Source organism: Oreochromis aureus, linkage group 9 (assembly GCF_013358895.1).
Source record: "Oreochromis aureus strain Israel breed Guangdong linkage group 9, ZZ_aureus, whole genome shotgun sequence".
In the NCBI taxonomy this organism is placed as follows: Eukaryota; Metazoa; Chordata; class Actinopteri; order Cichliformes; family Cichlidae; genus Oreochromis; species Oreochromis aureus.
Genome location: NC_052950.1, coordinates 10,806,531 through 10,833,736, shown reverse-complemented (window position 1 = coordinate 10,833,736; position 27,206 = coordinate 10,806,531). Strand labels below are relative to the sequence as shown.

Sequence of the window (27,206 nt, the reverse complement as noted above, 5' to 3'; positions counted from 1 at the left end):
TGAAGCAGCTTGAAAACACTGTGCATGAGAACGGCGCTCAGGTTTCACAGCACAGAGTTGCTGAAAGAGAAATAAGAAGGTCTGAGGCAAACACGCGGCCCGGCAGCTCTGAGTTCACTGGGTATTTGAGATTCCGGGCCAGCGTTGTGTTGTTTCACTTTCTCCGCTCTTCAAACAAAACAATTTAACCCTCGTTTTGCTGTTGGCTTTGTGTTCCGATATGCAGCAGTTGGCAAATCTCACATTTGGCATTTTTACGATGAGGACTGAGTGTATACAGAGAGGCTGAGACTATCCAAATCCCTAAAGCCTCTTCTGTGGGGACGCCCGGCCGATCCCCGCTTTTCCTGCTTGGTCCAAAGATCTGAGCAGTGATTCCCTCTGGCAGGATTTTATAGGGACACTCAAAGCTTTATTACACCAAAGCCCTTTCCAGACAAGTAAAATGACATGATAACGGATGACATTCTGCACTATAGACTGGTATAGAGATTTCTCTCTCTCTCTCTCTACTTATGCCCTTTTACAAATGTCTTTTCAGATGTGTCCTTAGACCGGTTACTAGCTGATCTTTGCTCTGTGTAGCTTAATGCGGAGTTTTATCTTGATGACATTTAAATGTTGTTCTAGGTCGTATGGAGTGTGCTTTCTGCTTAAAATGCTTCTCATGCACAGGAAGAAAAAACAAACTACACCATAAATTTACTTGTAGGAACTCTGGACTCACACTTCAGTGCTAGCAGCTCTGCGCTGCTCAGCTGGACAGGGTGCGGGTGAAGTGTCTTGCCACAGCGGAGGCGGTTAATGAGCTTTATAGCTGTTGGAAGAACCAAGCTGGATATTTCCCCACGTTTTCAAACTTTATACTCAAGCTAAGCTGCCTCCTGTCTTAAAAATGTCTATTTATGATTTTGAGATCATGTTTAGCTCCTGTCCAAAAATCAGTCTTTGCAGATTATTCCTTGGAGTTTACAATGATGTTTAACCTTTTTCCTCCTTGTTTCCTTGTTTATAGGCATGGCTCCAGAGGTATGGCTACCTCCCTCCTGCAGACCCCAGAATGTCAGTGCTGCGTTCTGCCCGAGTCATGCAGTCTGCTATCGCTGCCATGCAGCGCCGCTACGGCCTAAATGTCACAGGCACGCTGGACAGCAACACTATAGAGTGAGTCACACACACCTTTAAAAATACCCTTAAAGATGCCACAGTATGAATTATGCACAAGGTTCACGATGGGTTTATTCCCAAAATAAGAAAACAGGGGTGGGAGTAGAAGAGGAAGCGGCTGAGTGTAAAGTTACAGCTAAAGAGAAGCCGTGGTGTTTGCTTTGGTCATTTCTTGTATTCGCCTGCATGCAAGTAATTACTATGGATATGTTGAATTGCTCTGGTGGCTTATAAAATATTACTGTTACATCTTTGTGGTTAATTAAGAAAACGCCTCAACATCAGCCAAAAGAGAGAGATGTGGTTCTCAGATTGATTTTTATGATTTGATAAACAGTCCCGGACTAAAAATCTAAATTCACTGAGGGCCTCGGGCATACTGTAGGTAGATGTTTTATTAATTTGAGGAGGGAAAACACACTGCGAACTGTGTTGCTTGTTTTCTTTTTTGTAGGACTCACAGTTCAAGTGAACTACACATTTTCAAAAATGGAGGTACAGGCTGTTTGTGTTTCTTTTTGTCCTGTGTTACATTTTTAAGGCGACCAGAGTCGTTTGCCAGACGCAAAGTTGGCGTAACGTAGAATAAGTGGGGCTTATTAATGTGATCAAAGAGAGTTTTTGCAAGAGTACACCTCCGATGTCAGATCAAAGACTTCACAATGTTTCAGTATTAATAGACAGTGGAGGAGACAGAAGAGCTGCGACTCTGGTTGGCTTTGTCCTCATTTGAACAGTCCAACCTCAGCCCAGCAACTACAAGCAATCAAGCAGGTCACGTTGGTTTGAATTTTTTTTTTTAATGGAAAGACTCATTGTTATATTATATTTTGTCTGCACACAGGAGTGTAGTGGAGTGAAAACCCACCTGGGGCTCTCATAAGTCTTTAAAGAGATGTTTTTAAATTATTCATCTGTATGAGAGCGGCAGTGGCACGAGGGCACAGATCATCGGTGTTTTTAAAGCAGCCCTGGATTTACCTGGGTTTAACCTCGCCGCATTTCACCTGCAGCTCACTAAAACAGTGCTCGCTGACATTTGTGTGCACCAACAGCAAAATACCATCCATGCTACCACGCAGCAAATGAGCTCACATTGGCCACTGAACTGTGATGTGGCGATGTGGTGGCCAGCTATGTAAATGCAGTCTAACAGCTATCCAACCACTGGGCTGAAACAGAGTGAAATGTGATGAGCTAACAGTGCCTGTTTCTTTTTTCCCCCCTTCTGCTTCTTTCGATTAATGTAGGGATAACACGATAAGGTGAGGCACCTTTTTTGTACATTTAAATACATGTAGTTTTACACTGTGTGGGTGTTACGATGAAGTACGTGTGTTCTGTTATCAACACGTTGTCATCTTTGCATTTCTTTTGCATATAAATGTTCAAAAATAGCATCATATTGAATTATTTTGCACATCTGTTCTGTGTGACACTGGCTCAGAGTTGGCTCCTGTGAGCCAGTGACATCACTCCCCCATCAGGGTGGGGGAGGTAATGTGCTGCTGCCGATATAACCTTTTTCCTCCCCGCCTCTCTCCACAGGTGGATGAAGAAGCCCCGATGCGGGGTTCCTGACCAAATAGGGGGTGTGTCCAGATTCAGTGTCAGGAAACGACGGTACGCCCTCACGGGACAGAAGTGGCAACACAAACATATCACATACAGGTGGGTGGATTGAGCTTTTCTTTTGTTTTCAATGGCATTTCAGTGCTACCTAGCAACACAGCATGCTCAGAAAACCCCAGAAACACACCCCAACCTGTGAGGAGACCCCAATCACCCGAGCAGGCGTGTGAGAGACATAGAGATAGGAAGAAAGAATACTTTTTTCTTCAGTAGCTCCTTTATTTCCGTGTCGTTTGAGCTTTTGACCTGTCCCTGCCTGTAAGCTTTATAGCAGGGCTTTCAAACATAAGGCCCGTGGGCCAGAATCATTAGAAAAGCCTACAGAAAGTAAATAAATAAATAAATAAAAATGGGACATTTTCTTTGGATTAACCAAAACTTCTGTGTAATAATTACAGGACAGTCTGGGCAATGAGCTGCCAGATCCTTCTTACACATTCATTTCTTGCAGTTAAAGCCCAAAGAGTCACGCTGACAGATGTCTTTCCCCTACTCTAGCAGCATTTCTTCATCATGTAGAAAAACTGTTTCTTGTATTGAGACATTTCAGAGACGAATTGTGTATTTAAAGTTCTTTACACCAACAGATAGAGGCGGTTTCACTGTCCCGGCCTACTTAAGATCAGAGTAGGATGTATGTGGCCAACCAAGTAAAATCACTTTGACATCCCTGATTTCACTACCCCATTTCCACTGAAAGGAGCACAATATTTGAACTTGCGTAATGGACGTGAAGCTACAAAAGCAAAGGTCAACTAAAGTTCCACATCACTCAGAGCCTTAAACATCACATTAACCCGCGGCACAGGCCGTGTCCTTCAAACCTCACACCTCACTGCCGGAGCAGCCTCGCTCCTGACAGAACATGTAGCACAAATGCAAAAAGAGTGTATGCGCACCGGTGACCTCACCGATTTCATAATTCACCAGCGCGTTTTCTGACATCCAGCTACATGAGTAATAATGTATAGGACAGCTTTCTGTGGTTATATAATTTTTCTCTGCTAAGATGTAGTGAGTAGCCCAGATTCTGTAATATTTCATGTGTGTTATACTGTTGCTTGCCTTCAGCTTCGTGTTTCATGGATAATCCTCAAGTGGTGTTCTTGTTTTTTCAATTATTATTATAGATTTTCAAAAATGTTTTGCATAAGCTGTAATTCCTGCTAAATATAATGTATGGCTCAGTGGCCTCGAATAACCTTTTCTTTTTTTGAGATTGAGTTGAAATTGAGCACGTGGATCATTTGCAGCACCACTGATAAGAAACCAAACCAATGAGACAGATCGATGCAGAGTGGAGGAGGAGAAGGGTGGAAATGAGGATAGAGGAAAGAGAAGAGAAGAGGAGAAGCAGATTCAGAGAGAAAGACATGAGCTGAGAGGAGGAGGAGGAAACCCTGGTGGAAGGCAGAGGGTGCTCTCTGACAGATTAGGGTTATGTAAATGGATGGGAGCATTTTGAGTGTGTGTATTTGTGTGTGCATGTATATTTATATATATATGTATGTGTGTGTGATGTGTACATAGATGTGGCCTCTAGTCAGTTGTCAGATGTGCCTGCAGCTGCTCCTTTTATGTCAGATTGCAATGGAGGTAGCTGGAGAATGCAATCATCTAACGACTCTTTTAATCTCCTTAAATGTTCTGTATGTAGTGTTCGAACGGGTCACCACATTTAAATCTGATTCAAGTATCAAAATCTTGCCAGTAATTTAAGATATGCTCTTTTTTCTGCACGCAAAGCATTCGTGTCGGAATAAGAAGCAACATCTTTCTTTCTCAGTTTGAAGAAAAAATGTTTTCAAGTATAACTGTGGTTCAGCGATGGCCAGTAGTAAACAGAAAATTGTGCTAACAGCAAGGGAACTTGTAAGGTTAGGTGCTAAGTGCTATCAGTCACAGTGACGGTCACGGTTATCCAAAGCACCTTATGCCCATAAATTATTAGGATGCTGACTTTTAGGAATATTGTACCTCAGTCATAAAACATGTTCTCAGAGTTCTCAAGAGTCGCAGATCTTTAAAATTCAAATCAAAGTTGAAGTAAACACAAAAATTAGCTGTGACTTAAAGAAAGTATAAGTATACATGAAAATGTGATTAGCATTAGCTAGCTAGAATACTTCTGAGTGTTTGATACAGAGGTTTTATCTGTATATATAATGCTGGAATAAACATTTCCCCACTTATAAAACATAAATATGTTATAACCTCAAATCTTTTTGCGAATCTTTCCCGTTCTTCTCTGCAGGCCTTCCAGAGCTTTGTCAAGTTGGGCAACTATTTGCATGTCCTTCCTGAAATATTTGACAGGTTCAAGCCAGAGCTGCGACTTGGCCACTCAAGGACATGCATTGTTCCTAATAGGGATAATTTGTTAAGCTAATTAGTTTTATTTATGTTTAATTCTGTTAACCGTTGGCCCAAAGATATTATGCAGTGCCATCTGACTGTGGTAATGCCTGGAAGTTGTAAAAGCTGAAATTGGGTCATCTAACAGCTGTCAAAGGCTGCACATGTGCTGTCACTATTAATTACCCAATAATTTAAAATTAGACTGACTAACAAGGAAGTTAGTAAGAACATCCCTAGTCACTAAGCCCCTTTAGCCTGTCTTGACTGTGTGTTGAGGGTCATTGCCTTGTTGGAAGGAGAATTTTCAACTCAGTCTAAGATCATGAGTTCTCAGGTGACATGACATAATGAATTTTAAAAACACACACCCAAAAACATGATGCTGCCACCGCCGTGCTGCACTGCATGGATGGTGCTGTGCAGGGGATGAGTGTGGCTTAATTCCTCATATATAATATCAAACTTAAAACTGCATCTAAACCATTCAAACCCAGATCAGCTGCTCTTGTTGCACACAGTCACTGGACTCCCAGGTGTTTTTTGCTAAAGGAACAGGCGCTACCTCAAAACAAACACTTTCTCCTGGTATATAAGTTAAACTGTAGAAATCTAACTAAAAAAATGGATATCTTGTTATTATTTCTCCCAGAAGAACCTCTGCCTTTCAGTTACAGGCTTCAAGCATTTAAAATGGTCCTGAAAAAAATAACACTGACATTTGGAAAGTATAACAAATGCATGCAAGCCCCAGGTGTGTGCTGGTCTCTGCGTAGCCACATACAGTACTTTCTGTGGGGAGGCACTAATTAGCTTTGGCATCCCTACTGTTTTCCCTGCATGCAGGTACTATTACAGCACATGAGTTGCATTCGGAGTCATTATCACCTCGCAGTATGGAGTTTAATATGTGGTGTGGCCTCAGAGCAGGCAGGGATTATTTCCATTTGTTATTTTGCAGCTTCGCCCTGCATGTGTTACCCTCTTTATCTGGCTTGTCCTTAAAATAGGACACACATACAGAGGGTTGGGTCACAGGCTCGTATGAAAACCATCTTTTTTTTTATTCCTCGAGTGGCCTCAGTTGTTGATAAGGCCTTTCAGAGAGAACAGGACAAGGGCATGTATTCACACAGAACCCTGGTGGTGCTACAGTGTTTATGTGTTACTTTTAATCCCAGGGAAGACGTTTGTACCTTTGTGACTCTGGGTCAGCTGATATTGATTCGAAAGACGGACTGTTTCCCTGTCTTTATCACGTTTGTACTGTCACGGCGGGGTGCGCCGCTGTGTTTTTTGAAACAGGACCCAAAAGCAGATGTGGACGAGGAGTTGCAGGTTTAAACAGAAAGCGATCCTTTATTTGGATGATAGCAGGAGTTAAACATGGAACCCTAAGCAAACTAAAAAACACTAAGAAACAAATACTATGAAGTTCTATGACTATGACTATAACAACGACAATGACTAAGACAATGGTGGAGATAACAGACGACCTGACAACGACATTCAGAAAACAGAGGATTTAATTCACACATGAGGTGATCAGGGGAAGTGGAGACACATGAGAACACAGCTGACTCGAATGAAACATAATGACAATCCAGGGGAGAGTAACACTAACTACAATGAACAAAGAACACCAGACTTACAAAATAAAACAGGAAACACGGAGACATAGACATGGAGATAAAACATGACATGAACTTAACATAGCCACATAGACATGAAACAGACGCAGGAACCAGGGAGACTGAGTACAAGGGGAGGTGACAGAAATAACTAAGAAATAAGGTCTGAACAGCAACCTAGAAATTAACTAGATTGAAAATGAATACAAAAATACATAAAACTCAAACACTGGGTCACACGACCCAGTACCGTGACATGTACTTCAGTCTGCTTTACATAAGCCCTTTAAAAGACAAAGTGGCTATTCGTGATGCCTCTTTAAGTGGTCTCAATTAGGTAGGAATAGTTAGCTTACTCAACAGCCAACTGTTCCACTAATGCCACTTCAAGATGATGTTCAAGATTGTCTCTGGAATTTAAGGCTTTGTCAGCTCCCAGGGTAAGATAACAGCATTTATTATTTGCACTGTAAATTGTAGAACAGTTCAAAATTCACACAGTTTTAAGCTCAACTTAATATGAGCTTCAAAGACATTATTGTATATCTTTGAAGCTCATATCATTAAGAAATGGGGGGAAAAAATCCAGCAGAGGCCTGAGAGATGCATCAGTGAAGCCTCATCAGGAATGGTCTCGGCGGAACGTCAAGAAGCCATTCTTAAAGAAGATTACACAAGAACTGCACTGAAAATCAGTCGGGTTGTGATGCTGCCTCGCTTTTCGCTTTTTAGCCAAGATATTGACCGTAGGGGCAGAAAGGTGTATTGTGTTCCACAGTCAACTTTTTGACCAGTGTGACTGCATCGTCCGGACGCTTGTAGAGTTTTGAGTTTTGTGGCTGTACTCGAAAGTGTGAGACGCGACAGTTGACGTGAACACAACAAACAGAATGGAGGTTTTATCAGTTAAACAGATATTTGAGAGGTTGAATGTCGTTTTTTTTTTTTTTTTAGGCACCAGCTGCTGTTTGCCTGACAGTGGAGGTTTAAATGTAGGCTAACAGGAAGGATGCTAGGATGTCAAAATAGGACATAGCTCTTAAAAAAAAGAAGTAAAAGCATCCCTGCTTCTTCGTCTTTTATCATGACGTATGTTCTATTACTTTCTTACTTTCACTCTGTGTCTGTGTGTCTGCAGGGCTCAGTTCTGAAATCATTATCAGAAAGAGAAAGTTTTACAAGACTTTTGAGAGTTCAATTAAAGCGAACATGTCTCTGGCAGAGTGGTGGTCGGCCGCCTGCGAGTCAGTCTTGAAACGGCCGACAGAGAAAGAAAAGCAGATTGTGTTTTGCTATAAGCAATTAAGAGCAATTTAAAGGAACGTAGCAGGTGATTCAATAGCAGAGTATTTATAATTCACGACCAGCCTTTGTGCTTCCCTCTTCACCAAATTTGATTCAATCATGAATCGGAGCTTACGTGCGGTATAAATTTGCAGTGTATATAAATGTGCCTCGCAGCGGCAGACAAAGGCGTTCTGATAATATTTATTCCTATTATGGAAAACGACAGCGTTGACAGCGAAACACAGAAACTGTGAAGAACTCAAATGAAAACGGGAACAAAGGCGACGAGGTGACGGAGGGTACACAAAGGAGACGGGGTGGATGCGAGGCGATAACAGGGAAGTCTCGAATAAACTTGGAGCAGTTGAACAAGAAAACAAAGAAACTGACACGGAGCTGTTTTGACTCACACTTTATTTACACACTTAAATTAAACATCGTCATTCTTCCCAAATCAGACGCTGTAGCAGAATAACACACACAGGGCATGTGTTTACAAGTGTCTTAAGTTGACTGATGTAAGCTACACCTATCTGTCTATCCCTGGAGACGAACCAGATTTTAATAGAGCGTGACACTGAGATATTGTCTGACTAGAATAAAGCGGAGAGAGGTTTTTCCTGATTGCCCGAACCAGACTGTGGCTCTCAGCAGGCAGTGGACTGTTGATAATCCTTAATTAGAAAATAAATTCCAGAGGCAGGAAATTGTCCCATCCTCTCCACACCTGCACCGACTCAAAGCCGGCGGGGGAGGACTCAGCTGTTTTCTCTCACAAATCGCTCCATTTAGCTCTCTGTTGGCGAGCAGGACGAGCGTGAAATGGCAGCGTGCAGGGAAAAACGGTGATAGTTGGGTTTTTTTCCTCTTCTTGTTTGGTGTAGTGAGATCACATAGATTGACATGCAGCGATGTTCGCCTCTTTCAGCCCTTGTGCTTGAGCTGACTGTCAGTTTCTGCCTTGCCATGTCTTAGGCTTCACAGGGCTTCATTTTCTTCCCTGATTTGATTCTGTTCTTTAATTTTGTCTTTTTTCTTTTTCCTCTGAGTGGTCATCCGGCACAATAAGCCACTCTCGAGTGTGTTTATTTTACCCAGTGCTGTGAGCTCCCGAGAGTCTTATTAGACCAATTTACAATGGATTTGCTCATCTTGACAGCTGAAAGAGAAATTTAGATTTGAGGCTTACCGGGGCATGATGATAAAAAGAAAATGATCTGGCCTGCGTGCGTTTCTCCAGTCTAACTTCTTTACCCCCCGTCTTTTATCTCACATCTCTGCAGCATAAAGAACGTGACACCCAAAGTGGGTGCTGAGGAGACCCACGACGCCATTCGGCGAGCCTTCGACGTGTGGCAAAGCGTGACGCCGCTGCGCTTTGAGGCTGTGCCCTACAGCGAGCTGGAGCGGAGCAAGAAAGACGTGGACATCACCATCATCTTCGCTTCAGGTTTCCACGGAGACAGCTCACCCTTCGATGGCGAGGGGGGCTTCCTGGCCCATGCCTACTTTCCGGGGCCGGGAATAGGAGGCGACACACACTTTGACTCAGACGAGCCTTGGACGCTGGGCAACCCCAACCATGATGGTAAGGATGGTAAATACACTGTTGACCTTCATGGTTTCATAAGCTTGTAGCAAAAATACAACAAAACCAGACATCAGTCATAAAACAGTGGCTTTTATTGAGTATTTACAACAAAATAATCCCAGCAGCTCGACCAGAAGCCAAACCGCTGACCTTACACATAATAAGCTGCTGCTGCTGCTAATTGGTTTTCTGCAGTGACTGAGAGACATGGCATCCAATAAGGTTTAAAATGAGTTTAATTCACACACAAAATGTCCATAAAACACAAACTCGTCACACTGTTAATTGGTCCTTGGTTGTGCGTTCATTTTTAGTTAACGTTAAACAATGTTTAATGCTCAGAAGTTGCTATGTATTTCAGGTAACCTGCAATGATGTTAAACACACATCCTACTTTGGAGTATTCTGCCCTTTTTTTTTTTTTTTTCACTCGCCTGTTTTATTTCACCAAAAGTGGACAGAAATGATCGACACAGGATATCGTGCTCCCTGAGGTGAAAGATGGGATTTCCCGCGGCCTCGCCTCCACAACAGTAAAACAGGAAATTGTTTTCCAACCTGTCGATGTGGCTTTACAGATACAGATAGGTTTAATACTTTTTTTCACATTTACTACATATTTACTGTGATAATTGTGAACGTAAAAGTGTATTTTGTGTTGAGTACGTCTGCTCTCACTGAGCCACGGGTCGTGATGCTGTCGGGTCAGGTCACTACTCATTCCTTGCTCTGCTCTGCTGTGATTTACAGCTGTGATTTGCTGAGGCTTGCTCCGTCATCTCTCTTTCTCAAAGCAGATACCTCCCTCGCTGAACAACAGTAATCATATCCCCTCTCACTCTGAGCTGATCTCAAGCCCGTGCCCTCGCGGAGTACTTGCCCTTGGAGCCTTGCAGCCCGCCTTTAGCGGGGTCTGCATGCCATTGTGTTATGCATGGTGCAGTCTGAGCAGTCGTGTTGCCGTCGTTGTGCTGAGGTGCAACAGATCTCCGCTTGTGTTTTTTGTGTATCAGTGGCAGCCAGTCCCAGGTGAACCTCTGAACTCTGTGCACCCTTCAGCTAGAGTCAATGAAGAGCGAGAGAGAGTGGAAAGAAAGGTCTGCAAAGATGATCCAGTCACAATAAGATTTGTCCGAGTTTGCAAAAGATGGACGTTACTCTTGTTGAATCCCTCATTAAATTCTAGGAGCTGACCCGCCCTGCTGTCAGCGAGTCATGAGCCAAAAAACAATAACAGTGGTAACCGAGTGCAGCGCCAAGGATGAGGGACACAGGGACACTTAACAATGAGGGACACAGATGAAATTAAAAAAAAATATATATATATATATATATATATATATAAAAACAGATGAGTTTCCTAGTGGGAAGGCAGCGGAGATAACAGCAAGCAAAAGAGAGGATAACAGAGAGAAGCACAGTGTCTCTAGACAAATATTGGAAGTTCAAGCGCTCATAAAGAGACAGAAGGAGAGGGAAAGACTGAATGAGCAGCATAGCGAGGAGTAAAGAAAACATTTGAAGTGGAAAGGCAAGAGAGGGAGATGAGTGGGAGCTAGTGAACACTACTCGTTGGAAATCGGAGTAAGTAACTTGCTGTTGAAGACAGAATTTTAAGCAGGAGCGGGGCATTGGCAGGTTCAGACAGAACGGAGTGAACGGCTTTTCTTTAAGGTTTGATCGATCAGTGTGACTCTCTATTTAGGATAACGATAACCTCTAGTAACCATCGACAATGCTGCTGGTTCCTTCTGCTCCGCTCTTTGACATGATACATATGTATTAACCTGCACATGAGCACACGTGCAGGTAAAGTCCCGCACGTTACCCACGCACTCACGCGCACGCTGAGAAGCAGCTGTCACTGAAGCCCACGATTCACTCCCTTCACACACAGACACGTTCCTTTCCTCCCCTCAGTGCAGTATTAATACAGCCCTGCTGTGGCCCACACTTCTGTGAAAACATCCCATAATGCAGGCACTTCCATTACGCTCTCTCCAGCTTTTTTTCGTTTTTTTCAAATGGGAGTGTTTACTGGCTGAATCCTGACTGCTCGCCGTGGCGGAGGCTGCTCTTATTCCTGTGTGACGGCCGGCGTTACACTTAGATGAGTTTTGAAGACGCACACAGCTCAAAGCTTTTTTCTTTCTTATCCTGAAATGTAACAATTCCTATGCCAAAAACTATTGCAAATATCAGGCTCTGTATCGCTCTGCCAGATTGTTTTTCTCGTCTTGGCACGGTCGCGAGGCTTTGAGGCATAGTGTAGCTTTTGGCAGACGAACACTTAAAAACTGTAAGATAATAGTACCGCAAGCAATAACGCTACAACTTCAGTACTAATAATTAAACATAGTCCTGTTTCATTGCACCGCGTACTGTTGCAGCCAGTGTAGCTGTGATCAGATTAATATATCATGACACAATCTCTGCAGTATTGCTTCAGTTAGCGGTGTTTTTATTTCATCTCGTAAACACATAAAGTCTGAACTCTTTTGCTCTGGCCATTTATTTGCTCAGCTTCCCAGAGAGATGAAACCAAAAAAAGAAAAAGAAAAAGAGAGCGTGTACTGTATTTTAAAGCATAGCACAGTTACTCCTGTGTTTTTGCATCCTTATACAGTAGATGGATGGTAATGGATTATAAAGTGTCACGTAAGTGCAAGGTCCTCGCTGTCAAATAAAGGCAAAGAAATGATAAAATGTGTTAGTGCTAACAGCTCAATGAGACTGAAAGCTCCTCAGACGCCAGAAAAACTGCACAGAGGTTCTAATGATGGAGACTAGAGAGAGGAGGCTCTGTGGAGAGTTGTCATAATCTTGCTTTTACTTGGATTTTATTGGCCAGCGCAGTACATTTCTTATTTTTGACCCTGCACTCTTTAATGGAGCTTTCTGCACTGGCACTGCTGCTGTGTCGATATTGTATTCCTGCTCAAACAAAAGGCAGACACGTGGTCTTACGCTGAAGTGATGCTTCCTAGATTATGACTAATGTGTAAAAATGGAAACGATGCAATGAATTTACAAAGAAATATCTCCAGAAGCTTTTTTTTCATGTCATTCCTGTTGGCTGAGTTACGATTTAAGAGCAAAAGATGCGAAACTCAGCACGCTTTTGTTTATCTGGAATCGGCAGCAGTAAAATCACGCACGCAGATGTTCATTTTAATCTAGATGTTGTGGCGGCAGAGATGGATAATTCCATATATTTCCAGTGCATGCTATTTCAAGGATTTGTAATCCATCTCTGATTCATCCCACGCTTTGTAAGAACAGCTGGGAATGATGTAATGTTTGCTCAGACCAGCACATGATTTTTAGCTTTTCAGTTCTTTTTCTCATCCTATTTTTTTTAGGTGTCTCCTCTCCCTCCTTCTTTGTTGTGTTTCAAAGTTACAATCCCACACAGGCACACAGCAGAGATGAGCTGCTGTCTGGTAAGCTGTCATACCTAATCCTCCCCCTGCACTGTTGTCGAGAGAAAAGAAAAATATCAGTCATCAGGGCGACTGTTGCCAGCGTCACACCGTCGATGTTATTGTTGTTGTTTTGGACGATGGTGACACCGATGCACACTGGAGGATTAATCCCTGATCGCGCTGAGACAAACACTTGCATACATGTGTTTTTAAGTATGGAGACACAAGTTTCATTCAGTGTGATTTTTAGCACACGTTGGAGAGTGATGTAAAAACAGAGAACACTTTGCCATTCCTTTTAAAGCAGTCAACTGTGTGTCATAAAGGACAGCTTTTTATGTATTTATTTAGTTTCTTTAATCTTTAAGTTAGGAGTGTGGTGGTTATTTAGCGATTTGGGCACATAGGCCAAGAGACCAGTTAGCAATCGGCTAGCAGTCACTAGACATTTTACCCTAGTGACCAATGCGTTGATTGTGAGTGGTTACTGGAGGTTGCTGGCTGTCATTGTGAAATCAACTGCCAAAGCCTCATTTATTCAAGACTAGACACTGATTGGGTGCTGTCTGACAACCACTGGTTGCTAGGAAAAATTGGTATTTCCTAACCATTAGGCGCGTGTTTGCAGGAGGTCACTTTCTGTCGCTAGTGAGGTATATGGTGCCACACCGAAAACCTCCTTGTGATTGCTTTGGTCTCTAGTACACTTGCCAACTTTTTGCTAAGTGGTAGAGAAACTGCAAAAATGTGATGCAAACTGGAAACAGAGACCATTTGCTTTCAATGTAAAAGCTGTGCCGTTGAGGGATGTTGGTTAAATCATTAAGACACAACTTTAAATGCGAACAATTGCATCATAATTTTCTCTACCGCTGCGTGGTTATAGCAAGGGTTAGAGTTATCAGTCATAGAATATACATTTTATGTGCCGACCTGTCACTAAGCCTAATAAAATTATTTTGTGTTTGGAAAATGGTTGTTGTTTTTGTGATCAAGAGAAGCGTTGAAGTTTAGCTAGCAGTAGGCTGCCATGACCAATAGTTCTTACAATAATCTGATGATCAAATTTGGCTCAGTGTTATAAGTACTACACCATAAATGCTTTGGTCTCTATATTAGTATATGGTCTATATGGTAGAGTGCCATAACAACAGTTCAGTGTAATTTTTGAGGGAGTCTTGATATACAGTAGCTAACATGCAGCTGTTATGTGTGTTTGATTTTGGTACATTTATCACAAAGGAGAGAAGGTGGTGACTCTAAATTAAAACACACTAGAAAAGCTACAACCACAGCAGCGTGACAAAAGAAAAAAAGAAAACCGTCTTGTACCTGAAGATGTTTCTGCCAAAATTTAAATCTGTTTTTCAAGCTAAGAATTCTAAACATCTGCTGCCTCTAGCTTCCTTAATATCAGTTTTTGCTCTTTTTCCAAGTGTTATGTTTTCATATATTAATCGCCTTTGGGGGTTTTTCAGGTAAAACATTGAATTTGTAATTCTTTATGAAACTTTTTCAGACACTTTAAAGGCAAAGTAATTCATTAAGAAAGTGATTTATACATTAATGGATCCTGAATGTGAAAGTAAACACACCAAGGCTGTGCCAGACCATCTGTGGAGACTCCACTTTCACCCACTTATTAGCTGTTTGCTCGCTAATAACATCATGTGGGGTTTTGAGAGCCGTGTTTAACAAGTAGATGCACTGTAAGTGGCCACCTAAACATTTGCAGGTCTAGTTGTTACTTGGAAAAATCAAAAATGAGAGATTTTAAGATGATGATGGCATTTCAGTTCTCATTTTCAAGTCTAATGCATCTCTGAAAGAGTCACATCTAAAAGAGTCAAGAGGAACATTTGGCTCCACATTTTAGAGGAGCCAAATGTTGCATTCTGTAACCAACAGTGCAACGCTGGATTAAAAACAAAATGGTACTTTCAGAAATAAGCAGAGGTCTCCAAGCTTCCTTTTAGTGTGGAAATGGACATAATATTAATTACAGTCATAACGCTAGCTTGTGGTTGCTTTTGTGGAAGAAGGCATGTTCAGATACAGTTTAGGATGGTAAAAAAGTGAAAAGGCGTTTTGAATATTAAACTCTAAGGGTTTTGAGTCCTTTACAGTAGTGCTGTGCTATATCATATTGTCCATGATGATATAAAAGTGCCATATTTCCATGCTATAGCAGTGCCATGTGTTTTCATGTTCCCAACAACAAGACAAGGCCAGAAATATCTGAGAGCGAGAGCATCATCTCAGCCTCTGATAACAATTTAATAAAAAGGGAAATACTTCACCATCTCTCTCTCACACATCACAATACTGCAAAATATGCAGGAGAAGTGTTCCCACCAAAGGCGAGACAACAAACACGTGGTCGAGTACAACGTGACTGCGACATCAGGAGGACATGCTAGTCGCCGCCGACGTGCAACCCCAAAGTAAACAAGTGACTCAACCGTGCATCTCTGGAGTTACGCTGCTTAAGAAAGGAAGAGCCAAACGGTGGATGGAAATTACTGATGCGGTTACACGATGGAAAAATGAGGGCTTTAAGCAGCTGGATAAAGTGCTCGAGACAACATACAACATCCCAGATTGACTTACATTTATTAATGTTTCTGCCTGAAAGCTGCAATCCCTGCTAAATATTGTATTTTATTTTTCTACATCATCACAAATGTCAGTACCACAAATTTACTTTGCTTGATCACCCATCCCTGCTTTATAGTATTAGCATGGCCGCAACATTTGATAGTGTTATGTTTGTAAGTTCACGCTGACCTGTGTTGATTGATGAAAGAGTTCTTGCAAGACTTGAATGAGTTTGTTTCCCTCTTTAATTTTTCATCCTTATGAAGTTGATATATCACAACACATGAATCGTTAGCATATAGATATTTGGAAATTAGACTGTGTTTGCTTGTAGCGGGATTCGTGTCATCTGTGTGTCTGTGACTGTGAAAGTCTAAACTCTGGAGAAGTTACTCTCATCCGGCCGGTGTTATCGCTTTTTTGCTTCACCCTAAACCCTCTCCTCTTCCTTGCGGCGTGTGTGTGCTAACAAGTGCTGTGGATGAGAGCAGACTCAGACACAGATCGTATCGCACCTTTACGTGCAGGGTGTCGTGCCTTAAAAGAGCGCGTGAAGGTTGTTTGACACGGCGCTTTGGCGAGATCGCTTTCCTAGAAGTCTGTGTTCAAAGGGCGTGTCTGCCTCTTGTGCTACTTTCAAACAAACATTGCTTGATTTCCTTAAGCAACTCTTGTTAAAATGCCTTAACAATCACCTCTAACAGGGAGAAACGGTAAATTGGACATATGCAGCCTGATGATTTGTGTACGATTTGATTTGTGTATCCATCCTGGAGTGTGGATAGCAATGCTGTTATGTAATTTTACCTTAAAGTGGGATACTGGAGATTTTTATTTCTCTGTACATCTCTTTCTCTCACTTGGTGTTGTTACTATCGCTGCTCTGCTCTGCAAATTCGCACATCATTGTGCTAAGGATTACACAAAGATAGGTCCTAGTGTTATTTTAGCCAGAATGATGCACAGTGAGACAACAGGGATGTAGCATGAGGGGGTGGGTGATCAGCCAATATTCCCATTCATTGTGCAAAAACCCCGTGGCCAAAAACAGAGAGAAGTGCTCCTGGAGTTCCTGCAGCTGCTGTACACTCCCCAAATGTCTGGCTTAAGAGCCCGGTGGATGGATGAATAGCTGTGAGAGATCAATAGATGCAGGCATAAGAGAATGGGCTAAAGATGTCATAGGGTACAACTGAGAGGAGAGCGGAGGGTGGATGTGAAAATTATGCCGGGAGGATAAGAGGATTGCATGAGACATCATGGAAAAATAAAAAAATAAATAAAAAGGGGGGGGCGGTGTAGAAGCAGAGTGCTGGAGGGCAAAGAGGAGAAGATTGGAGGGATTTAGTGTGAACACATGATAAGGAGTAAAGAACTAGAACTGGAGATGGAGATGATTAGATTGTGTCTTCAGCAGATCTCAACATGCCGTGACCACATTTGCAAAAGTTGTTTTATTTACTTATTTATTTTTTGACAGTTTTCCATTTATGCACCAGGAAAAAAAAATGAGGCAAATAAGCGTCAACACTCATCTGTGCTTTATCACGAGGTCATCGTCGTGGGCTGAGGCCGCTCTGTTTTCCTTTTTGGAAAAATCAAAAGCGATTGATGGAGGAACAGATAAGATGTATTCCATTTAGACTTTAAGTTGCAGAGAGGCTGACTGGATTTGAGGGGAAAAACCCAACAAAAAAACAGCCTGGCACTAAAGAAACGTTTCATCACCCTCACTGCATACCATGACTATACACAAACACCCAGTTTCACCCGAGGGTGACTTATAAGGCCTGGTATGTCTTCAAGGACCTCCAGCCTCCGGTAATATCAGGGGAAACTATGTAACAACACAGCATGAAGGCTAGACCTACACACAGGAAATGAGAGATTCCAGGGCATTATTATGTTCTTCACCCTTACCCCCCCAAAAATGAACCGGAGAGGTTAGAAAAACACACCCTCACCAAGGAAAAATACACCAAGAATTCAGATTTCCAGGTAGGAAGATTAGAAAATTTGGGGTGTTAGTGGGGCTCTTGATAACCGAGTGAAGGTTGGTTGATGGAGTGGACGTCGGGATCGACACATTTGATTGATGGTCTTGGAAGAAAGCTCGGATCCCCGATGACATTCGCCAAAACAGTTTATCATTGACGTCCAGTCCTTGTTATCCAGTGGTGCATTCAAAGCAGATGCCATTTTGTTGTTTTTTTTTTAATTTGTTGTTGTTGTAGTTGTTGTTTTTACCAGCTGACGATGGAAGGCGATCGATTTTTAGGCGTCTCCACGGCAGGCAGAGCTGGCATTGTTATGTGCAGCAGCCTCTGTTGAGTCAGGGTACCGTAACGAATGAGAAAACAGAAGAATACACACACACATATATAAAAAAGCAGAGACTTTAGAGCAGGTAGAGTACAAGAGAGAGAAAAGGAAGAGTAGTTGAGGAACTGAAGAACATATGGTGTCCTTGCAGGTTTATTTTTAGGCTGCTACTCCTACTGGGTGATGAGGAGGAAGCGGTGCGCTCTGTCTTTTCCACCCCGTTTCTCTTGTTCTCCTGTTCCTCGCTTTCATTCTTGCACTGGCTCTGTCCATTAGGTTCAGTGGGTTTGGCTGGCGTAGCACTTGATGTGTTTCCAAAGCACCGTTATAAAGCTGTTAAAATAGTAATGGCTACAATACAAATCAATCCAACAACAAAAATAAAAAACAGTTATGATTCAGATATATGGGTGACTGCTTATCCCAAAGCGAGAACCCGAGGAACCCAGTTTATTTGCTTGATTGACTCGCTGATATTTCCTTCTGGCTGTGGCGGGCAGAAACATGCTTAATGGGCAGCACTTGCCGGGATTGAAGAGTCATTTTGCCTCGTTGTCCAGACATTAAAATTACAATATATATTTTTCCAAATGGGGAAGGTCTCTACATGTTGTTTGGACAACGTTTTGGGAAGGTTGGCCTGTCTGCTGTCAGGCTACGGTCTTTCAGTCTGTACGCTCCTATGGTCTTATTTTAGATTTCTTATCGGGTTTTTATTTATTTATTCTTTTTAAGTCTCCTGCTGCATGTTTGGATTTGTCATTCCACTCCAGCAAGTGATGTATTTCTATTTTTCTTCCCTCGTAATTTGGTCTAATTTCCAAAGTGGCGTCTCCTCTGTGTTTTGTGGCTGGCTCAGGTTTGTGATGTCAGGAGCTGGCTCGGGGATTCCTTTGCCTGTTGACTTCAGAGCAGGAAAGGGCGTGAACTCATTCATTTGATAAATAAATAATTTTGTTAGTTAAAAGTGAAAGGTAGTGGCTTTCTTCCCTGCAAGTGAAGTGTGAGTGTTACACTCGAAAAAATATTCAAGTCCAAAATGCTGACTTTATGTCCTTAAAGTATGCAATAATTTCCAGAATATTTCAGCAAAAATTCCAAAAAATATTTTGAGAATGGAGTGTTTATTGAACCTTTTGACAAAAAAGAAAAGAAATGAAATAGTAATTTGCACTTATGAGTTTTAATTTGGTACATGTGGTAAAGTGTTGTGTAGATTATTCAGGTTGTTTTAGAGGAGGGTGAAGAACGATGACCTAGAAGTCTCAGAAAGTCACAAAAACACAAAGTCGAGTGTATCCCATATGATACATTTGGTATTATAGGGTCAAGTTTTTAACTTTTTTTTTCCATGTAATCTTGTCATGTAAGTACAGTCTAAAACATTACATTTTAAGGAATCTGATCAAATAAAATGTATTTGATTGGTTTACATTCAGTTTACACCAAGCATCTTTTCCTTAATCATTAATAAACCTTTGATTTTATATATTAAAGTTGATTGGGTGCACTACACCAAACACCCAACACCTAAAATGCTCGACCTAAAGTAAGTAAACCGGTTTTCACCAGCGGATTGATTGAATATCAAATCACTTGCCCAATCATCAACACTTAGTGCTTTAGGCCCCACCCCCCAAGGCTGCTTAACTCTGGTTCCTGATGGATCTTCTGCGGAGGCAAGGTAAGCCTGCACAGATTTTCAGCATATCCTCTGCTGTTTTATTACTTCTGAATCTGAAAAGAAACGAGGTATGATTTGGAACCGGTTCTCTGAAACCTGTTCTTCATTTTCTCTCCCTTGAGCAGGCGCTTTTTTTAAAGGGTCAAATTATTTACCTGGATCTTATTTTACCTCCCGTTCCCCGCAGGCCAAACTCACCGGGTTCCTCCAGAGGTTCCTCATCCTCCAGAGACGAAACGTTGATTAAGCCTTGAGATGCTTTGATTTTGGTCCCACTGACTTCACCGGACAGACTAGAGGCTCGTTTCTGACTAAAACACAGAGCACTGTATTCTGAAGCAAAGGACAGTGGATATCACATCCATTTCTAGGATGAATCAGAGTCTATTCTCGTTGGGCTCTGGTGCTCTGCAGTGCATTGTTCGAGTAAACGAGTAAATTAATTGGCAGCATACCGCTGTTCTGGAACCAGACGGAGCTCTGAAGGTCCCAGGAAAAAAAAAAAGTGTTGTTTCTTCAGGATCGCTAATAATGTGAAACCCATTAACTCTCAAGTGCGATTTGAATTAGCATTGAAGCCCTAATGGTGTAAAATGACCGTTTTAGCCTTTCTCAGCAATATTTAGTTAAATGAAAATTTATCAGTTTAATTTTTTCCTTTTGTTTTGTTTAGTTTTGTTAATGGGGGCTCTTTCTTTTTAATTACACAACTTGTGTCTGATATTTACAGGAAAGTCCAGAAAAGTTCTTTCAAGGTTGTCCCACTCACAAAACTGCACTTCATCATCTGCTGGTTTCTATAAAGAATTGTAATCTTTCCTGTGCCCTTCAGTCTCTGTCTTTGTCCTATCTCCCCTGCTCTCCTGCTGCCGCTCTCTATTTCCCAGATGGAGAAAATAAATGGGGAGATTCAGATGTGGGTTCTTTTTTTCTTACCAGAGGAATAGATCTTTATCTTTTTACTGGAAACACGTGTACTCGTGAATCTCGAGGACATCAAACAGGGCTGTTTGGGCAGGTGGTAGGAACTGTATCGATGGCTGGGTTCCTGTAGGTTTGTGGGAGGACACATGCTGTAGAAGAGAAGCACAGAAATGTCCACACACATATACAAACCCAGTGCATATGAGGCAGTTTGTCTCTTGCATCATGGATGGAATGATTTGACAGTATGGTTTGAAACGGTTGCTGGGAGCATGATGAATAATATATAACCGAATACATGCATATACACAACACTGTATGAGGCATATCTGTGAAATGTGATGTAATACAGACAGATGAGTATGTTAAAAGAAAAAAGTAAGAGGTTATTGGGGTTTTATGCCCCCGGCTTTGGCTCTCAGGCAACAATAAAGCTGGAAGGGAGTTGGCACTGGGTGAATGTGGCACACAGGAGCTAATAATGCAGAGAAATCTCAAGTTAATTGTCTTGTTTTACGAAAGCGTAGTAACCATTATGTGTCACTTATAGAAGTGGAGTTAAGTGCAGAAAATAGTGTTTGCAAATTAAAGCATTTGTCTTCATTTTGTCCAGCCCACTTCTGAATTTAAAGTCAGGCCACCGGAGACATCGATGTGACTGAAAGGACTGGGATCCTGTATCTGTTTTAGTCTGACAGATTAGTGTACAGCAAGTAATTAAAGAATGCCATGAAAGCTGCACTGCACTGTTACAACAATGGGCTGTAATACAGGCGTTAGATTATGTGGCCACCTCATCTCTGGATCTTCTTTTTTATAGTTCTTGAATTTGGCAGATGCAGTATCTTTAGCACACTGAGTATTATGTATCTGTGGTGGTCTACCAGTTTGGAGAGAGAGAAAAAAAAGAAGCATTCACCGAATAGTTTTTCCACTTTTTCCCAAAGAAAATGAAATAGAAAGACAAAGACAGCAGAGAGATCACCATGTGTTCCTGCCCACTATGGCTGCCACTAGAAATAGACGGCTGCCTACTGACAGCAGGATAAACTTCTACGTGGGTGGCTGTGCTCTCTTCTGCCCCCACACATGAATACGCTCACGCACACACTTAACACTCTCAGAGGCAAACAAATCGCACACCTCGGGAGGCTCGCCCTCCCACAAGTCAGTCAGATGCTGTCATAACCTCATACCCATAATCTTCGGTAAACAAAAAGTGTAAACAAACCTGGCCGGGGTTCGTTTTGTTCTGAAGACGCTCTTGAAACAGTATCACTTGCGTCTGCTCTGATGTGCTGTGCACATTTTCTTTGTATTTTAAGGATGGGAGTAGCCGTGTCGCCATCAGCGTTTCTCAGGGGAGGGTTTTTTGTAATGTTTGGGAATGTTTTAGGATGTCAGATGGCTCGTGTATCAGTGCATCTCAGGCTTTGTTACTAAACTTTAGAAGAAGGTAAAATGAGGCAGCAGGTGAACTGAAAGTGCTGAAGTGTTAGGCCTGACTGAGTTGGAAGGGAGGTGCCAAGCTGAAGTGGAAGGCATTAAATAAATTATTGGCATTTCAGTATTTGCCACAGAGTTAGTCCTTGTTTGTGGTGGTAGTCAGCTGGACGTACCTTTGCTTTCACAAGTGAATTAATCATTTATTATAAACTACATGACAACTTCCTCTCCAGCCAGTTCCTAGTCCTGTGGAAAGCTCCACCGTCTTGACGTGCAGCTGTTGATTTAAGACCTTGTTCTGGTCTGCAGTCTCAGTGAGCTCAGCGCTGTGGCACCGGCTCTCCATCTGCCTCAGGGTCTGGATGGAGTGGCCCTCAGCTTGCAGCAGACCTCCAGAGCAGAGCAAGGACGAGTCTCCAGCTGCAGTCCAAGATGGTGGTGCTGGAGTCTGTCCAGCTGCTGGACGACAGATACAAAACAGCTAAATGACACTGAGGACCACCACAACAGCTGCCTGGAAAAAAAAGTTAGAAAATGCACTCGGGCATGTGTAAAAGTGTGTAAAATAAGACAAAGAAGAGCGTCAGGTGAATATGCAGAGGGGTGGCAGAGGCCACTATTGTGGCTTCTTTAATCAGGAATTGTGATTCAGCAAGGCTACAAGAAGGGCATGTTTAAAACACTGTAAGCATGCTGATGCAGGCAGTATTTTTCTAGTGTTTTTTAGCTTTATTTCAAATTGCAAAGCGAGGTCTGAAACTTATCTGCACCATTTTCATGGCTGTTTGCCGTCTGCAGTGTCTATAGGAACAGACCGCCAAAGGATGTGCAAACACACACATGCATACACCATCGCTTCACTTACCATGGCAAATGCATTATTAATGATTAATGATCACAATGAAAATACACACGCATCCCCGTCTCACTCACAGGTGCTGCACAGAGATAAACATGACACGAATAAAAGATGTTTTTCTTTGGCAGCGTTTTTTTTTTTTTCTTCCTCCTTTCAGCTGGTTTATTCATCTTGAGTCCACTGGAACGGCCAATTTTTTGGATCCCTGGCAATGTTCCCAACACCGAATTTCAGTCTGTAGCAGTCTGTAAATAAATAATTACTCTAGTGTACATATGTTGCTCACGTCAGCTGGGCTTTGTTCTCTGACACGCTTGTGAGAATTAAGGGTAATAGATTCAAAAGCACAAGTGTTGCTCAGCCAGGGTGTCAACAACCTAGAGGGAGAGGACAGACAAAGAGAAAGGATAGACTATAGGAGTGTTTGATTAACTCAACAACACTAACACGAAGGTTAATCAGTTTCCACTGCTCTTTGCCGTGTTTTTTAAATGTGAAAGCAGCTCGTCTCAGCATTAGGAACAGTATTCAGATTGTGTTGTGGCTACTTTGGCTACTAAACAGTCTCTTTCTGTTATATATTTGAGTACTGGAAGAGTGGTGTTTCATTTTAATTGTAAATTGTACACACAAGAAAGCAGCATGGGGCAAAAATTTCAGTCTGACGCTCTGAAATCTTATTTTCAAGTGTTTGTACTTGCGATACTTGCGAGCTGATTTGGTGAAATGCACAGAATGGCGCACAGCGTGTTTCTGTATTGTCCTGCGAGGGTATGTTGGAAGTATAGAGGGTGTGAATGTGAAGTGAGCAGAATGCAGCTATTGTATTTTGGCTGCATTCTTCACAATGGTCACTCTGTCAAATCAGGCGCACAGCTCTGGCTTGACAGCCAGCAGAGTTCTGTGTGCCCCGGGCCCTCTGAGCCAGGCACTGAACCACTGGGCTGAGATCCTCTGGCAGCTTGTCAGCACAGCATAGTACTCCTGGACAGCCAGTGCTTTCATTGACTCACACTCGGTTTTACTTTCTCTGCTGCCTCTGTGGACTTGCATATCTCCAGCTTGGTTCACTGTCAGGGCTTCTCTTGTTTCCAGTGACGTACTGAGTCGGACAAACAGCATCCTGTGTCAGTATCGTGAACTTCACCCCAGCTAGAGGACAACAGCTGATTTCCGTTTTTTTCCTTCTTTCAGACAGTAAACTCCAGTGCAAATTTCTGAACCTGTTCTAGTCGAGCATGTTTTAAAAGTGTAGGGTTTTTTAAATAAACCTTATTAGGTTACTTTCTTTAAGGTTCTGCATGAGTAGTATTTTGACACAAATGCAATTTTTTTTAGTACAGCTACTTGACAGTGCGATTGTATCCTCTCTCTACCCTACATGTTCATGAAGGCTGATGACACAGTACACCCTGCATCAGTACCTCATTGGGTTTCCATTGGAGTTGTTGAAAGTATATGTAGCTTTGTTTGAGTCTTTATGGATGGAAGAAATTATTAAATGGTTAAAGTCTTGTCTGATAATGTCACCTTACACATGAAACATGTAGTAACCACTACATCACATAGCTACTGATTTTATTGTAAGAAATTGATAAATAAATAGTTCTAACAATTCTTAGTTAAACTATGAAGTCAGAAACTTATGGGTTAAAATTTAATGGAGAAACATAAAAAAAACCCCCTTACCTAAAAATGATGGATAAACAACTGAAATAGTCAGCTAAAAGTCATATAACAGCTAGTTAATGGAAATGCATAAATCGTTAAAACAACTAAAGGTGATGCTTAAACTGTTTGAATACTAATATATAGTTAAAATGAGCAAATAATTAGCTAAGAATTAATGACTAATGAGCTGAATAAACACATAAACAACAGAAATAATGAACTGCAACAGCACTGAATAAACAGTTGACACGTTTTGCTAAAATAATGCACAGACAGTTAAAATAATAATAAGCTAAAGGTCATGCACAAATAGCTGAACTATTAAAATAGCTAATAATTAGCTAACAGTACAGTAGTGCTTAAGGAACTGAAGTAGTTAGCTAAAAGTCATAGCTAAACACTGATAAATAGTTTGAATGTAATGTAAAAACAGTTAAAGTCAGTAGAAAAAAGCAAAGTAACCAGAAGGGATTATGCAGCCAAGAGATGACAGCTAGGATGAGCTAACGTACGTATAGCTTCTTTTATTTAAAACAGTGTTTTTCGTACTCCATAATCAGGCAGATTGTAGGTTGCATGCCACACTTCCTTGGTTAACTTCTTAGACCTGGACCTAAGATTTAGGCTTAGACAAGGCTTTTAAAAAAAAAAGCTGGTGAGGGCTGCTTTAGGTTCTGCTGAGACTTCCGTATAAAACCAAGGCACCAGTGTCCTTGCTCTTGTTTCTTGTGCTCTGTCAATCCACCAGAGACGCTCCTGAGGTGGCAATTAACATCCTTTTGCATTTACTTTACTGTGCAGTGCCGCTTCTTCGAACACCACTCTTGAAATCACAGTGTCAGCCATTCGGGGCGCTGTGGGAGCTGAACAATAGGAAACATTTGCGATCCCCTGGGACAAAGAGAGTGCTTATGCTTGCTTACACTCGGACGGCACAATAACAGCTGTGTTTTCTAAAGAAAGGGTGGAGGAGTTAGAATTTTGTTCATCTCTGCTGGGTGCCCTCTTCGCTGTAATAAAACAAGTGAGAGTTGTAATTGCTTTGTTTGACACCTTTCACTAGCTTGATGTTGATGTGGTGTTAGGAGTCACAGGGGATGCTGTGTTTTTGAAAACTTGGTCCTTTAGTGACGTTTTGGATTTGTATACAGTAAAAAAGAAGCAAAGGAATGTGATAACGTGAGAGCTGGGAGGGATAAAGAACAAGGTACACTTACAAGTGGGCTGACTGCTGGTCACCCAGGCTTGTAGCTTACATCAGATGTCGTGTATTGAGTGAACCACGGGCACTTAGTTAAGCAGTAAGCAGGCAGGAAGGGTTATGGGCCCCTGGAGGCTTTTGCTGACAACCGGAGCTATTACTGCAATTGAACAGTGGTGACCAGGGCCCCACATCTGATTTGTGGGATAGTGTGCGTTCATCTCCAACCCGACGCAGTCCCCTGCACTCCTCGCGGTATGTTCAGGGAGAGCAGGTAGAGGTTTCTGCGTTTTAATCACAGCCCCTGCTTACTGCACATCCTCTGGGGAGAGATCGTAAATCTCCACTTTCACTCCAACTTCAATTTTTTTAATTTCATTTTTCTTTTCTTACTCGTCGACCCTCATTAGCAGCAACCTTGACCCTATCCTGAGCAGTGTGGGCAAGACTACGGCTGCCGCGGGCTGCTGCTGTGATCGTTGCCCACTTAACATGACAAAAAACCTGCTAAATCATTTAACACAAGTAGATTTTTATTACTTAAAACTCATTCATGTGCTAAATAAATACTTGTCTTATTTTTATGCTGAAGTCTTGCTCAAATACGCAAACGGCACACATCATAACGATGACTCACCGTACGATGAAAATACAGGACTCGAATCCCCCCAATCCAAAAACTGTGACCCTCTGTGGATTATCGCACAGACCCTGCAGAGATTTGTCATGCATTTCATGTCCTGGCATTGTTTTCTTCAACTGCATCCTCTATTTTCTGCGTTATTATTTTGTGTTTGGGGTTGCGATTGGGCCACTGACAGTAGAGCGATGTTATAAATGCCAAGGTCAGAGGTTGGAGTCGTGTAATTCATCATTTTCGTCTTCTGTGATTGAACGAATACTGGAGCACTCTTACACGATAGTACACTGTCCCGAACCTTATCGTTTTCCTCGCCTCAGTTTTTTCTATTTCTTTTTATCATCCTTCTCCCCCCAGTTTCCCTCATGTAGCTATCACTCCAAACGCCCTTTCTCCTTGGTTTACCTCACCTTTTTTATCTCTCTATGTATCCACTATATCAAATCTTTGTCTGCCTCCCCTCTGTTCCCCCATTCCATAACTTTTTCTCTCACCTTCATCTCGCTTCGTTTCCCTCCTTGTGTACTGTCCCCTTGCTCTTTGCTTCTTTCGTCTCGCTCCATCTTCTTCATCTACCCATGTCTGTCTGCGTGTCACCATTTTCTCTCTAGGCTCTCTATAACTTCCAGCTGATAATTAGCCAGGCGGTACAAACTGCCTTAGCTTTGTTTGTGGCCCCGGGGTCGACAGGACATCCCCGTCTAACACAACGTGACTTACATAAGCAGCCGAGTCAAAGCGACGACGCTGACCTCAGAGGGACCCGGGAGGCA

General features: G+C 42.1%; 1 protein-coding gene across 1 annotated transcript in view; it reads left to right on the top strand.

Annotated features, from left to right (window-relative positions):
• Positions 1 to 27,206, top strand: part of LOC116335787 (matrix metalloproteinase-16) — an 81,396-nt gene that overhangs the window by 16,287 nt on the left and 37,903 nt on the right. The window contains exons 2-4 of the mRNA XM_031759550.2: positions 1,016 to 1,164; positions 2,716 to 2,838; positions 9,356 to 9,660. Coding sequence (XP_031615410.1) covers positions 1,016 to 1,164; positions 2,716 to 2,838; positions 9,356 to 9,660 — 577 coding nt within the window. The remainder of the gene's footprint in view (positions 1 to 1,015; positions 1,165 to 2,715; positions 2,839 to 9,355; positions 9,661 to 27,206) is intronic.